We start from the raw sequence: 15,889 nt of genomic DNA on the forward strand, positions 1-15,889 counted from the left end.
TGCATACTGTAAGTATGGAGAAAATATTAAAAGGCGTGATCAGCAAAAACTTCTCTGAAACTATTCCATAATCAGAGTATGCAGATTCAAAATCAGCCATATAAAAAAAAACTTTTTGAGTTAATTAATGTTGGAACCTGTTGCTAAATACAGAATGAGTTTAATGAGCTTCATATTAGCCTGAAGACATGAAGGGAGATGTTTTCCACTCAAATAAATCATTGTCTGTCACTTTTTTTTCATTGACTGTCACAGAAACAAAGTTATCTGACAGACTGTTTAACCTGTAAAACTAAGCACAAGAAGGAGAGAAAAAACAAAAAAAGAAGACAGTTTCATCCTGGCTTCCTCTATTGGCTGAAAATGAACACGTGACCGCTACGCTAAACAGGAAGTGCTGCAGCCTGAGCGTGTATATTTGTTTACAGCCGCGAGCTCTCCGTCTGCGCCTCACCGGGTAACGGTAACGTGAAAACAGCCACAGTGTTGAACCAAAAATATTTTAAATTAAGACAGCGCGTGCTACCGACACATGTTCCGCCGCGCGCCTGTCACGTTCACACCGTTCAAGTGGGAATAGCACCCGCTAAACAAGACATGCTAAAGTCACGCTTTATTAGCCCGCTAACGTCCAAGGTAACGTCCCCCTTCGCGTGTCAGGGGCAGCGTGATAATTTCACCTCGTCGTTACAAAGTGCAAAGCCGAGTGCGGCTCCGACTGTTGGCTCCTTCCGCCAGTTCACGGTTTACGGGCGCTAGTTAGCTGGCCAAGAAGCTAACATGTTGGTTACACAAAACGCGGTGACCTCTCGCATTACGTCTCTCAGAAGATGAGGTATGAATCCACCCAGTGTGTAAACACCGTGCATCACTATTACGCCTGTTGTTCTTGTAACAGAGGACACAGTATGACGCTACCTGCCTGCATCTATCCTCTTCCCCTCAGGGTCTAGATGATGACACCGTATGACCAAAGAGCCGGTGCATCATGGCGTTGTCTGAAGTGTATTGGGATCACCAAATACCCCTTCCAAAGCTCGCTCCAGTCCACGCCAAGGTCACCGTCGCCCTGGTGGCACTCCTGTGCTTCATAAACAGTTATGATGGGGAGTTTGTGTTTGATGATTCTGAAGCAATCGTCAACAACAAGGTATGCTTCCTCTTTCTGTTAGTGTGTGATATCCACGTGCAGTACATCAATTCTGCAAAACCATTCACGTATTGCAAGAAAAAAAAAGCCCTTTTAAGGCATTGCCTTTGTGGCATCAACGGCGTCCTGCTCGTTGGCGGCGTAGTTGTCAGCCTAATTTTGAGTTTCTGTTCCAGGACTTGAAACCAGCAACGCCTCTGAACAACATCTGGAGCAATGACTTCTGGGGGAGCAACCTGAGTAGCAACTCTAGTCACAAATCCTACCGACCTCTCACTGTCCTTACATTTAGGTAATGTTTCCACTGTGAGCTCAAACGCAGATGTTAAGACAATAGTAACCAACCTCCACAATGCAGAGGAGGAATTGGAGTTAACTATTAACTCATATCTCATATTCATTAACTACTTTATTGTGTTTTTATAAGCGCTGTAAAAAAATTTTTTTAACTAGAACAATGTCTGCTAATCCTTTTTTCACACTGACACTGATAACGCAATGATGTTTTCAAAAGCTCTTGCACGCTTCAACCCTTCCCCACATCGACCTTACCTTTACCAGCAGGTGTTTTTTTTACCCCCTCTTCCTGTTGCAGGCTGAACTACCTCTTGGCAGGAGGCCTGCACCCGGTTGGCTTCCACGTGCTGAACATCGTCCTCCACGCTGTCATATCCGCCCTCATGATTGACGTGTTTGCTCTACTGATTGGTGGACTGTCGTATGACGAGAAGGGCCGGATACTGAACCACGCTCCTAAGACATCTCTGCTCGCCGCCCTCCTCTTCGCCGCGCACCCGGTCCACACAGAAAGTGTAAGTAGAGTTCAGGTTTTTTTGTTTTGTTTTGTTTTTCATTTCTTTAAAGTATTTCCCGCTCGGCTCCCGCGGTGCCACAGGATGCGTGTTTGTCCACAGAACAGATTCAATGCTGTCAGTAGAAAATAACAGTCTGCAACTTCAGAGCCCTGAACCATACATGGAGCGGGAGACTCATAGTTATTTGTCCGGTGCATACTGATTCACATTTACAATTAGTTTTGTTTGGTGACACATACACCAGACCTGTTTTTTTAGCAGTTTTTTTGTCAGTTTGTACAACAGAAAACGCATGCTCCAAATGTTGTGTTCTGAAAACTTCTCAGACATAATGGTGTCTAAAAAAAGAATGCTGCAAGAAAACACTGATCAGCAAAAAAGATGAAAAACAAAACTTGTATTCGAACACGCCGCATCAGATCATCAGCTTCACAGCTCCGATGATTTGTTGGATAAAAAAAGCTCAGTGTGTATGATTGACAGGGTTCCTATTGATCCTTAAAATGTTTTACAAACTATTGAATCCATTATTCGAAAAATATTACCTTAATTTTTATTAAAACATTTTAAAAGTCTTGAACTGCAATGACAAGCAAATTAAAACTTAATTCATCCTATTCTTGGTAATTAACATCTCTATTTTTAGATCATTTATGAAATGCCTTTCGCTCTAACGTCACGCAGATCAGGATAGTGGAACCAACAACGCTGGTTGATACTCTGAGCAGGCACACTGTCTGCCAGCGAGCAAGAACACGAGCATTGGCTATCAAATCAACGTTACCGGCAGAAAAACGTTACCGGGCAATGTGTAGAAGCCAAGGAGACATATTTTGTGCAGGAAGTGTTTCAATCGAGGCGGTGAAATCCCTCATGCAAAACTGACAAGTCAACCCGCCAGCAGACAGTTAACTTTGGTCCAAGTCGGTCCTAAATTCTAACTCTAACTTGCCTGAAGGAATCCTGGGTGGAAAATAAAACTTTTTTTTAACTCAGTAAGTGCAAACCCAAAGCGTTAACTTGGAACTTCATTGAGAATGTTGTACCTTTTTTTGTATATCGAAACACGGAATAAGAAACTTGATTTCTCTTCTTTGGTAAAAGCAGAAGTCTTAAGTGAAATGTTCTGTCCTCGATGCTTTCTCTGTAATATTATGTAAATGCATTTGAAGTTTAGACCATTCAGTGCATCTGAACAAAGGCAAAGCACATTACTTTGACATTTTTTTTGTTTAACTTCTACGTACAAGCAAAAGCCACCTTTGTAATGTGTTTAAACTAATGACACCTGATGTGAAATTCCATATATGGATCAGCTTATATATCCTCACACATGCACCCGTAAATCACAAGTTTCAATACGATACTATGTTGTATTTCGATTATCCGGTCAAGGTAGCAGCCTCTCGGGACGTCGTGCCTCTTGTGATCTCGCGCTACAAATGAACTTTAATTTTGCTGTGATTCCCTACAGCAGTGCAGCATGCCATCTTGACACACTAGTCCAGAGGTTTTAATACTAAACACGCAGTGGTCCCATGCCAAGAACAAAAGTCCGGTCTCAGCTGGAAGCGCGGGACCGAGGTGCCTGCGGCAGCGCTGGCTGATGATTAGCTGCGTCGGGATGCTTATTGACCTGCCGGCATACGTGTGTTTGCTGTAAAGCCCGGCTGGAAGGCAGCGATTCCCCCTGTCCATTCTCTTTAATCATGCAGGTCAAGAACTGGGCGAGACCTAGGAGGGGGTGTGAGGTAGGCAGGCTGTTGGCTTAGGCCCGTTGTATGTATCAAAGCAGGAAACCCCAGGATGCCAACAGTACTGTACACACACACCGTATACAACACACACACACACACACACACACACACACACACACACACACACAGAGACAGACAGACAGACAGACAGACAGAGACACACACACACACACACACACACACACACACACACACACACACACACACACACACACACACACACACACACACACACACACATCAACCAGTACTGCTGGTAATGAGATATTTTTGTTATGTCCTGTTAAGAATTTTGACCAACTTTTGGATACAGTGGGAAGGAGAACTGTATACAATAAAGAGTCTTTTTGTCTTCATGAAATGTTTTAAAATCAACAAAATGTACAATATTTGGTAATCATCGAAGTAACTCAAACAACCACTTGATAAATTAGTAAATAAAAAAAAATGCAATATTATCAAATCAAACATCTTCTATACAATTTTGTTATAAACCTACTTTTCCTTTATAATTCTGAATATAGTTTACTGCGTTGAAAACTTCTTTATATCCAAAAAAAACAACAACTTTCATAATAATTGCTTTCTGGCCTTTTCTGGAACATATCTTTACGTACTGTAAAATTCATGGTTCACAGTTTGAACCTGCTGCTCTAATTGCTCTGTTTTGTTTGTTCCGAAGCCGCTCTTGCGCGGCCACATACTGTACAAGCGGCCCTTGTGTTTGGTACGTTAGTAGCTAAGAGGCTGATGCTCGTGGATTGGAGGGATACCAGCGCTCTTTGCTTCGAGAAGGCTCAGGGAAACAGTTTGAGAGGCTTCAAAGGAAACCGCATGGTTTTCAGCAAAACATGTGCGTGTACCTCAAATTATTAGAGACCTTAACTCTCCTTTTGGTTGGTTCACTTTCTACTCTGCAATACCCAGTTTTGATATTCTTAGCCGTGCTGTATCCTCTTTTTTTTTTATAATTATAGGCTGAAACATTTTCTTTATCACTTGTACAGTCTGGCTTTTTTTTGTGGATGTTTTTTTATTATGTATTTATTTGAAATGTTTGCTTTGTCTTTGAATGAGGATTGTGTAGGCTTCTGTTTGTAGATTTTACTATTTTTTTGTGATTTATAAAATTAAGTAATACAAAAAAATCACACTTTACCAAATTCAAAGCACAAAATGTAAAGACTTAGTTTAAATCCAAGCTGAAAAATTACGAAACAGCATCCAATAGTTCACCAATACACCTTTACGGACATGTAATACTGAAATACGCTGTGTATTGCCATCTACGTTTGCAGAGTATTCACATTTGATTTTGTTACTTGTATATTTGTTTTAAAGTCTAACAAACATCTATTTATAACTTGATGCCCGATGCGAAAGAAAATGTGACGTAAGAGACGGCCACTCAAGATGCAGCAGTTCGTGAAGTGATGCATGCAATAATGCCATTACTTGAGGGAACTTGTTTGTTTTTGTTTTATCTTTCATTCTCTTCTTCCTCCATCTCGACAAGGTGGCCGGCGTAGTGGGTCGAGCAGATCTGCTGTGCGCTCTGTTCTTCCAGCTCTCTTTCCTCACCTACTGCAAAGCTTTCAACAGAGGTAGGTACCTTTTTTTTTTACCTTTCATGTGCAACTCTAATGTGTGTGCGTGTGCATGTGGTGGCAGCATCAAACCTTCTGGAGCCGCTTGTTATTTTGTATTTCTGTAACCGGCTTGGTCTGGGCTTTGTGTTCCCCAGGGAGTGACCGAGATGACAAGTTTTCTGTCCGGTGGGTTGTGGTCAGCCTCTCGCTGTGTGCCGCGGCGATGCTCTGCAAAGAACAAGGCATCACAGTCTTGGTACAAAGTCTTTTCTTGTGTGTGTGTTTGTGTGTGTGTGTGAGTGAGATGCTTTCATCACATCCAGTAAGAAAAATTTCAAAAGCGAGACCTCACATGCCGTAAACACTCACATGTTAAGGTTTTATGAAGACACGCCAATTAACGCAATCTCTCCTTTTTTTTTTCCTCAAAGTGTCATGTTCCTTCTAATGTACAATCAGAGTCACAGATCCATTTAGTTGCTGACCTATATACATTCCTAAATGCCATTCCTCTATGCATTTTCCTTCAGGGTGTGAACGCAGCCTTTGATGTCCTCCTGATCTGTAATGTTAATGTGTATGAACTCAGCCAGAGGCTGCTCCTTAGGAAGAATCCACTCCATGTGAGTTACAGTATATTTACCCTCTCCCCCCCTCCCTCCTGTCATAAATGATGCACTCTCTCGTATGATTAATGTCAGATCACATACATTATCTACATGAAGCAGTATGAGCTTTGCTTCATTGTAGGTATTAATGAGCGAGTAACTCACAAACATTGATCCTATTTATTGTTTGGCGATATCTTCCCGACAGGTGAGTGAGCTATTTCGGACGGGACTGCCCACCCGATTGGCTCTCATGGGTCTTGGGGGACTCTCGATGCTCTATGCACGCTGGAGGATCATGGGAACTGGACCGCCGGCATTCACCGAAGTAGACAACCCTGCCTCTTTTGCAGAAAATATATTTCTTCGAGTGAGTATGAATTTTAATTATTTTTTTTGATGTGAGATGCAACATTCACACACACTTACACACCAAAGCTTTGAACCCCCTAACTCTTGACTTTTTTTTCTCCCCTCATCTCTTCCCCTTTCTCCCACTCCGCAACCCCTTCCCGCTCCATTTTGATTGGCAGATAGTGAACTATAATTACTACTACTCTCTGAATGCCTGGCTGCTGCTGTGTCCCTGGTGGTTGTGTTTTGATTGGTCCATGGGCTGCGTGCCTCTCATTAAGTCGGCCACTGATTGGAGGATGGCGTGGCTGCTGCTGCTCTGGTGCGTCCTGATAGGCTTGATAAGCCAAGCCTTATGCTCGCAGGACAGCCAGAGAAGGAGGTAAGCGAGCTCAGCCCAATCTCACACTCGCTGTAGACGAGGCGAAGCACATGTCGGGGCCTCTCCGGACCCACACTTGATTATGAAAATTGTACCGTAACCACCGCAGTGTGACCGCCACGTCTCGATTGAGTCTTAATAATTCTCTCTTGGTTCAGAGACGAGACTGTAGTTTACAGGAAAAGTTTGTTTAGGAATGTTTTTTGGAGTGATTTACTGTTCCATTTCTTCGCTTAAAAGTCTTCAACACAGCCATTTTGAAAAATAATGTTGGCACTCCGTGACCTATTTCTCTCCCTTCCAGGACACTGACGTTGGGCCTGGTGCTGCTCGTGGTCCCTTTTCTGCCGGCCTGCAACATATTTTTCAGGGTGGGCTTCGTCGTCGCCGAGAGAGTGCTCTACTTGTCATCGGCTGGCTACTGCCTACTGCTGGCCTACTCCATGGGACACTGCTGCTGCCGCTGGTCCAAATACAGGGTAGGGAGACCTAAATCCTACCAAAATGAATCACACCGACGTCGAGGATAGCAAACCTGGTTGAACCCTCAGGCAGAGACGCCATTGCGTCTCTGTTCAGGCGAGCGTTTTTGCGCTGTTGCAGAAATGACCTCGGTCCATACCGCCCACGACTGAATACGCACATCACGTGACCGTTCATGTACACCAGGCATTGGCGCGTCGGTCGCAAAGCACTGGAATGACAGCTTGTCTCCTGCTAGCATAGGCACACAAGGGTCGGCGAGGGTTCGTTATCCACGTTGAAAATGGCCAGCGGCTATCGAGGATGATGCCGTTTTTTGTTTTCTTCTAGAAAAAGGATCTCGTGACAGTGGCCAATGAGCACTAATCGCGAAGCCAAAGTGCCACAATCTTGTCAGCTCCTACAGGGAAGCAATAGACAGCATCCAGACTGCAGACATTACACGCTGTCATGGGACAGGAGGGTTCTACAACGAGCGATTCAGAACCGCACGGAACATTGTCGGTACCCATCGAGAGAAAACGGGTTCCTGTGAAAAGCTACAGGGGTATTAAAGGACAAAACCCACCCAGCCACAACGTGTTCACTCTGCTGCGGTCTGGAAAGAGATGCAGAAGTATCAGCTGCTGAACCGCCAGACTTCAGAACAGGTTGTTTCATCTGTCTGTGAGACTCCCTGTTATTTGTTGTCTTTCCTATGTATCAAATGGTGACTACAATCTAAATTTAAAGGTCTCTTGTTTCTGTCAGGGGTAGTGTGGACACGAGGTGTCGTTGTGTGGACGCAGCCTCAGTTTCCAGCAATTACCCCAACCCAGTGACCCTTTCTCCTTCTATAAGCCGACAGGGGACACTGTCCTGAACTCCTTCATTCACCACCTGTTAAAGCAGCTTTAAGGACTTAGTGATGCATAAGAAATGACTAATGACTCACCTATGAAGGGATGATAACAGCAGGTGGCATCTCCGTGTTGCGTGGATGTGTTTTCAGGCTGTTTAACTCTGAGTCACAGGTAATTGATATTTAAGCTTGAGGGTTATAAGGATTTACACTCCATTCTTGTTAAAATGTTTTTTTTGTTTTTGTTTTTGTTTCCCCCCCGGCCCCTCCACATTCTAGAAGCCACTGTGTGTGTCGGTGCTGGCGCTGTTGTGTGTGTACGTAGCCCGCTGTGCTCTCCGAAGTCACCAGTGGCGGTCAGAGCAGAGCCTCTTCACCAGCGCCCTGTCCGTCTGTCCGCTCAACGCCAAGGTATCTGTGGTTTTGTGTGTTTGCACACCTTTTTTCATCGGCCAATCGTCTGTGGGAATAAACTGCAGCCAAGCAATCAAAGTCGCACCCACAAGTCCTAACGTGACCATATCTGATTCCTCAGGTCCACTATAATGTCGGTAAAAATCTGGCCGACCGAGGGAACTCCACCGCCGCCATCGCATATTACAGGGAGGCGGTCAGGTATTCCCCCTCACGAGCATTAGCAAGCCAGTCGGCTCCATGCTAGTTGAACTCTGACAATACATAGAAGAGCGGGGCGAGTCATGTTAACCTCGTCTCTCTGCGTCTCTCAGGCTACATCCCACCTACGTCCACGCCATGAACAACCTGGGGAACATCCTGAAGGAGAGGAACGAGCTGATCGAGGCCGAGCAGCTGCTGTCGAAAGCAGTTTCTATTCAGTACGTCGCCCAACACGCAGGAATACCGCTCTGACTCCAGGTCTCTTGAAAAAGCTCTCTACTAATAACGTTGTATTTTTTTCTTCTGTGCAGGCCTGACTTTGCCGCAGCTTGGATGAATCTGGGTATAGTTCAGAACAGCCTGCAGAAGTTTGAGGAAGCAGAGCAGAGCTATTGGAATGCCATCCGCTTCCGGAAAAAATATCCAGACTGCTACTATAACCTGGGACGCTTGGTGAGAGTCCACCAAAACAAAACACACTGGTGGTTCCTGAGTTTTTTTCTCACTATTTCTCTCTTGTCATGATAGTATGCTGACCTGAACAGACATCTAGATGCGCTGAACGCATGGAGGAACGCCACTGTGCTCAAACCCGACCACAGCCTGGCTTGGAACAACATGGTCATCCTGCTGGACAACACTGGTATTGACGTGATGCGTGCACACAGATACTGTACACTACAGTACATAAAATATTGTTCTTGTGATTTAATTGAAAAGATAATCACATCTCATGATTGGAATCTGCTTTCAATCCAAAACTGATTAACGTGTATTTCAATACACTGAACCTCTTGTACACAACAGCAACATTTGGTATTTAAAACTGTTATTACATCAGCAATATAATTTGTGGGATAAATAAACTATGTAATGGCATTTATCAATAGTAAATATAAAAAAAATAATAATATTAATAATACGCTTTACCCATTTGTGAATTGATGATAATTTAAGAGTCACTTTACTTTCATGGAACTCTCCGTTCTGGAGAGCAGCTTGTTCCAGCATTAAACAGCCAAGAAACGCGGCGTTGTTGTTTTGGAAAAGCAGGAAATCTAAATGGCCAACAAGATTAGACCGGAAGAGCAGGAATCAGCAATGCTTGAAATTTATGTATTAAAGCTTTGTGTTGTGAGTTTTGAAGGCACTCTTCCCTGCCGTGTGGAGAATGCTCTGATTTCCAAACGCTCGAGCCGTTTTGTCAGAAGCCGCTCCCGTGGGGGGCGGAGTCTCCCGGGAGAACACTGGAACCGTCCAATCAGGGCCCCGGTATGTTACTGATCAAACGTGGGCAAAGCGCAGCCGGAACAGCGCCCCCTCAGAGCCTCTCTCACCCCACCCACCCACTGCATTTGTTCCCCAAAATCTGACAGAAATAATTCAACCTCCTCTCTCCAGCTCCCCACCAAATAAGAAGAAGAAAAAAAAAGAGAAAAGAAAGAACAATAGGTGTCATTTCCAAATAGCAAGGAATCAGGTATCCGTCGCCCCGCTCTTTTGTTTTTGATCGTCGCACGAACAAAAGGTCGAATCGGTGTGGATTCAGCCAGAGGTGCTCATGTCGTCACGTGTTGGCAAGCTGCGTCTGAAGGGCACGGGCCATGACTCAGGACGTGACTGTCATTGTCTCGCCGCCCGTCTGTCTGACTGTCTGTCCGACTGTCTCGCTCGCTCGCTTTCTCCCTTTCTGGCCAGACATCAGACGGCTCCTGTGACAGAGATCAATAACCCAGTGGGCCTTGTGTTCAACCTTAATTAGGAGACTAAACCGCTCCTGTGTGAAGAGGGAAAAACTCTGCCCTCAAACACTGCTGACAAATACAGCAAGCAGTCTGATTCTCTCCGTACCGGCTGTTATTACAATTGTGTTTTGGCAACTGCCTGGATGTTAACGCAGCATTTTAGCACCTTTTTTTTGACCCATATAAAAAGTACATGTTAGTGCCTATTTCAAAGCTTTGTGTGTGTGTGTTACACTAGAAATGAACGTCTCGACATTTTGTGTTCTGCTTTTTGAGGTAACTTGGGTCAAGCAGAGCTGATCGGCCGAGAGGCGCTGAGGCTCCTCCCCACTGACCACACGATCATGTTTTCATTGGCTAATGTTTTGGGGAAATTACAGAAATATAAGGTGAGTCAGTGGTAAATGAACAGCTCAATATTTTGTATGATCTTCTTGATGCATGTTGATGTTTTATTCGTCCTAGTGTAGTAACAGTGACGATAATTCGGTGCCTTATTTGTTTTTGTCCTCAGGAGTCCGAGGGCTTCTTCCTCCTTGCACTCCAGATCAGCCCAACTTCTGCTAGTTGCCATGGCAATTTAGGTAAGCTATCCTGCAAATTTGGTTGCACCAGATATTCTAGACAGTCGCTCGTGATAGCAACAGACATAGAATTAGGGCGGACGGCCGGCGCTCCCCAGCTGGATCAGCGTTTCTGTATCTCCCCTCAGCTGTGCTGTATCACCGCTGGGGGAAGCTGGAGCTGGCGAAGAAGCACTACGAGCTGTCCCTGAAGCTGGACCCCGAGGCCCCCGGGACCAGAGACAACTACAACATGCTGCAACGCAAACTGGACCAGCTTAAGCAGCCCACACCCTGAAGGAGCCTCCTGGAACCCCTGCGTGCCATAACAAATCTTTTTTTATTTTGTATTCCCGTAGCTCCAATTGCTTTTATTTTATCTCACTATTTCCAGCTTTGTACCATTTGAAAATAAAGCCCACGGTCTATGTTTAAGTCTATGGTGTTGTTCTTTTTTACTCTCAAAGGACACTTTTTCATGTACGAGACTGCTTGTGTATCAAGCATCTAATTTAATTTCCCGGGTGTGAAATGTGTGTGTGTGTGTGTGTAGCAGGTGTGCTGGATTCCTGTGCCGGTTACATGGCCGGCTGTGCTGCGCCGCTTTGTTGCTCCACGCGAAGGCCATGTGGAACTGATCCACGGTTTGAACCCCGTCCTCTTTTCATCTCTCGGCCCGTGTTGTGTCAGCTGGACCGAGCGCCGAGCGTGTGTGGATCCAGAGGACTCTGTTGTCAATCGTATTTGGCTTGGCCCTCTTTCAGGAAGTTCCAGTCGTCCCCGCCTGCGCTGGAAAGCTGCTCCGGCCGGTTCGCCCCGCTCCCGCTCGCGGCCTCACTGACCGGGCGGCGGCCGCTGACTTCTGACCGCTGGACGGGTAATGTGGTTATCGTGTTTGTTTGATTTTGAACGCCCTGTCTCTTTGTTCCTGAGTGGGATGGCACGCGGAGGTTAAAAAAAAACCCCTCCCCGTTCCTGAGGCCTCTGTAGTTAATCGGAGAAAGGTGTTTGTCCTGGGAAGTTTTTCTGAAGTGTCCAGGAGGAGAAAGGAGGGAGGGGGAGGGGGGGTCAGCTGAGACAGGAAACCCACGGCCGGTGCTGTATGAAAACAGCTCTATAGCACAGAGCCTTCAAAGGGGAGAAGGGGATGATCTCCCCGGGGATTACTCGTGTGCGCACACACACACACACACACACACACACACACACACACACACACACAGAGGCATGCTCGTCTTGAAGAATGCCGCAGAAGGGGAAAAGGCGACCCCTGCGCGAAACATCAGTCAACAAGTGTGCACCCCGAGGTCGAAGTTCAACGCACTTCTATTTTTTCACCTGCATCCTGCGGCTTGCGGGAAACTTTTGATGCGGCGGCGGGGCTGGTTTGGCTTTGCTTTCAGGGGGGGGGGGGGGGGGCTGCTAAGTTTGTTTACACATACAGTACAATACGCCGGGCGACGCTTTGATGCTGGGAAGATGTTACCGATATGCACGCCGTCCTCTGTGTGTGTGTGTGTGTGTGTGTGAGACCTCCCTTAAATATGCAACTAATATCACATGAGATTTCCTTGTTGCTTGCTTTTTGTTGCCGCTTTGATGTAAAGAGTCTGGAACCACAACAAAAAGCCTCCATGCACAGCACACTCAAAGTATTGTTTGAAACCCGTTTCCACCGGACTCGTGTAAAGGTCAGCGTGGTGAAAGGGCTTCATGCTATGGAGCGAATGCAGACGGCATAAGATCAAAAAAGAACGGGGGGAAAAAAGCCGGATAGTGACATTCAAGACTGAAAAGCTTCTTTCTTTTTTTTTCTTCTTCTCCCCCTCATATTATTTCTCGTCATGCGGCGTGACACGCGGCGCCGACGATGTACGGCCCCGGCTCCAAAACCACCAGCGATTTGCTTTATGTACTTATGGATCCCCTTCTTTACTTTCCGTGTGATCCCTTCCATTGGGCGCCTGCAGCCGGCTGTCTATCTGCACAGCTGTGCCGGCGCATCAGTGGGGGAGCTCCACTTTTATCATAATCATTCTTTGAATACCTTTCATTATCATAAAATATGTGAGTATTAAAGGGATGGATTCCCCGGCCCCGCCAACATCTTCATTATCCATTCTGACTGACAAAAACCTGCTGTCCTAGGGAGTGACATTAATAAAAGATGGGATGGCGCAGCCTTGTGAAGTCCTCCCCTTGTTCTTGGGCCTTTTCCACTGTACACCTTTTACCTGCTTGGATGCTCCGTCACAATCATACAATGGAATCGACTCCCAGAGGAGGGGGGGGGGGTCTCTTTTTTATTGTGTTCTATTAATCACACTGATGAGTTTTTGATCACAGTAATCAATGGATTTTGATTGTTCACAGCCCAAATCTGTAATACTGAATTCAACAAAACTCGTTATGAGAGGGAAAAAAAACAAACCTTGTCATCCCTTTGTTGCAGCAGCATATTCGACAGAAGAACAAGAAGCAGGGGAGCACTAATTTGAACCCAGCGAGGGTGTTTTGGAACAGCAGGTGTGCTATTTTGCATCTGATGAGCACCAACAGATCCCCCCCACCCCACCCCGCCACACACACACACACACACACACACACACAAAATATCGAAACTCGGGGCTCATCTAAACTGCGGCAACGAAACGTCCGTAAAATAAAGCGGGCGGAGGGAAATGCACGTGCTCGCCCTGAAAGTGAGTGACTGGGCCTGCAAGAGAAGGTCCCCTTGTTTCCAATTAATATTTGTATCTTTAGCTGTAACATGTGTCACCTTATGGTATTTTCGTGCTGTTGTTTTTGTTCTTTTCGGTGAAAGGACTGGAAGCGGACGCGCTGTCTGGAGGAGCGGCTCTGACAGAGCTCTCATCAATGTGACAGGATGTGATCAAGGGCAGTCCTGTGATGTGTCCGCTGGGCCTCGGCGCGGGCCCTCGCTGTCCCTCCCTTTTCCACGGGCCCCCCCCCCCACCCCTCTCCGCCACCCCCCAACCACAACAATCCTAATGGGCTCTGATGGGCACCTCCATCTTGCCTGTCTAATTGATGTAAATAACTGCGCATTCGAACCCGCAGTCCTCCTTCCCACCATCCCGGCCGGCCCCCTCCCTCCGTTCCTTACTAACAGTAGGGGTCAGAGGTCAGGCTGACTGAGTGATCATTAGAATGGCAGCCCTTATTAGAGGAGCAGCTTGTCTGACACCCCGTCCACGTCCCGGAGAGGGACCCACCCTGTCCGCTTCATCTAGATCATATTACATGACACGACCTCAGAGCGGATACTACCAGCGCGCCGACGACACCGAGGGGCCGCTCGGGCACGGTGGCATTTTCCAGGATAGCCCCCCCCCCCTCCCCTCCCTTCGCCTGTCACAGTTCTTCCCTGACAACTATCTGTCCGTCTGGCTCGGATGCACTCTGTCATTTTAAGGAGGGCTACTGTCGGCGGGCATCGGGACGGCTGCGTCTACATGCCCTGGCATTTTCAGCGGCGTTTCCCTGCGACGGAGCATTCCAGCCTCCCTCTTGAGAGTCTGCGATGTCGCGGCCAATGATTAATAGTTAGAGATGGGCCATAAAACGTCCAGTGTGGCCAGATGCTAGCCAGGGCTTTGCTGAGCTGATATAATGGACATGGTCTGCCAACTTGGCTCCTTTACAAAGCCTGGAAGTTCCCCAAGATTGATTCAGTTTCGATGTAGCGGTGCCCTGGGGGCTGAATGTTGAGGATGCGCTCTTGTGAAAAAAAACATGGTGGTGTGTCGTGTTCAGCTGAGAGAAGCGCTAAATGCTCATAGACGGGACAAACGGAAATATATGTACTCGCTGATGTGATGTTTGCACGCAACAGATTAATTTTAAGACAATTTATGATCATTTTTATCATTTCTTTAAGTCGGAAACAAGCTCTGTGGATGGAAAACGTGGAGGGGGGGGGGCAAAAAAATGGGTGGGTGGGATCATTTGCAGTAGGAGCCTTTCTGAGGCTGTTTTGCAAAACAAAACGAAGCAGCTAGACCCTTATTGAAAACTAAAGTGCAGTGAGACGGAAATTTATTAACTGGCACCAGTTAATGTGTGCATTATTCATTTCTGGCGAGCATGAAAAATGATCTAAAGAGGTTTGAAATTGCAGACGCGCAGGCTGACTGCACAGTGGCTGGGCTCGCCGGTTCGTTTCATCCTCTTGCGGGGCGGGGCGCGGGGGGGTGGGGGGTGGGGGGGGTGGAGGTGGAGGGACATGAGGATGTGAGGACGGGAGGGGAGGAGTGCGAGCCCCTTCTCTGGACAGTAGGGCTTTTCCAGTAACAGCTGTGCTTCTCTCACGAGGGGGCGGCAGCAAGCACTGGGAGAGAGGCTGCTTGGGACAGATGGACCAGCCCGGCACCACCACCTCCCCTCTCTCACCTCCCACCACAGCTTCTCTTATTAAAAATACATCTCCGCCGCGACGGCCGCGTGGAGTCGAGCGTGTGCGCTCGCGTCGTGTGCTGGTGCCACCGACTGTAGTCAAAGGCTGGCCTAGCGGAAGCTCGGCGTCGCAGAGTTTCGACGCCGCTCTTTCAGGGGTTGAGATTATCTTTTCAGCTCCCTCCCCTTTCCTGCTTGACCTCTTGCTTTTTGACCCCCCTCATCCGACTTTCCTCCTCCTTCTTCTCCTCCTCCTCCGCCGCTGCTACAGTCGGAAGGTGGCAGTCAGTGCCAGTGGCATATGGCTCTCCACCGCGCTAAACATCCATACAAAAGACAGGCCCATCAGTCATGGCTGCGGCCGGACGAGGGGAGAGAGCAGGCCTCTGATGAATGGTGCCGAGGCCTCACCTGCTGTTAGGACATTGCCTCCCGAACGCCAGCTCTCTGAAGCACGCTCGGGCATTACGAGGCGCGTAACGCGGCAGAACGCGGCCCTCGCCTGCACACGTCATGCACGCCAGGTTATAGCACATAATAAATATGCTTCCTTAAAACCCCTCGCACA

At 47.1% G+C, this 15,889-nt stretch overlaps 1 protein-coding gene across 1 annotated transcript; it reads left to right on the plus strand.

The window, feature by feature from the left end:
- The first annotated feature begins 396 nt into the window (after positions 1–396).
- On the plus strand, positions 397–11,340 carry tmtc4 (transmembrane O-mannosyltransferase targeting cadherins 4). The gene is made up of 18 exons (XM_068573187.1): positions 397–835; positions 947–1,150; positions 1,327–1,442; positions 1,746–1,962; positions 5,239–5,326; positions 5,467–5,567; positions 5,842–5,934; positions 6,128–6,289; positions 6,453–6,655; positions 6,960–7,134; positions 8,259–8,390; positions 8,515–8,594; positions 8,708–8,815; positions 8,909–9,050; positions 9,126–9,240; positions 10,619–10,731; positions 10,857–10,926; positions 11,055–11,340. The coding sequence occupies exons 2-18, from the start codon at positions 989–991 to the stop codon at positions 11,201–11,203; spliced, it is 2,226 nt and encodes a 741-aa protein (XP_068429288.1). The 5' UTR covers positions 397–835; positions 947–988; the 3' UTR covers positions 11,204–11,340.
- Positions 11,341–15,889: the final 4,549 nt, after the last annotated feature.

The sequence above is a fragment of the Clinocottus analis genome, unplaced genomic scaffold (genome assembly GCF_023055335.1).
Source record: "Clinocottus analis isolate CAN_PGR_092001 unplaced genomic scaffold, fCliAna1.0.p SCAF_12, whole genome shotgun sequence".
Taxonomy (NCBI): Eukaryota; Metazoa; Chordata; class Actinopteri; order Perciformes; family Cottidae; genus Clinocottus; species Clinocottus analis.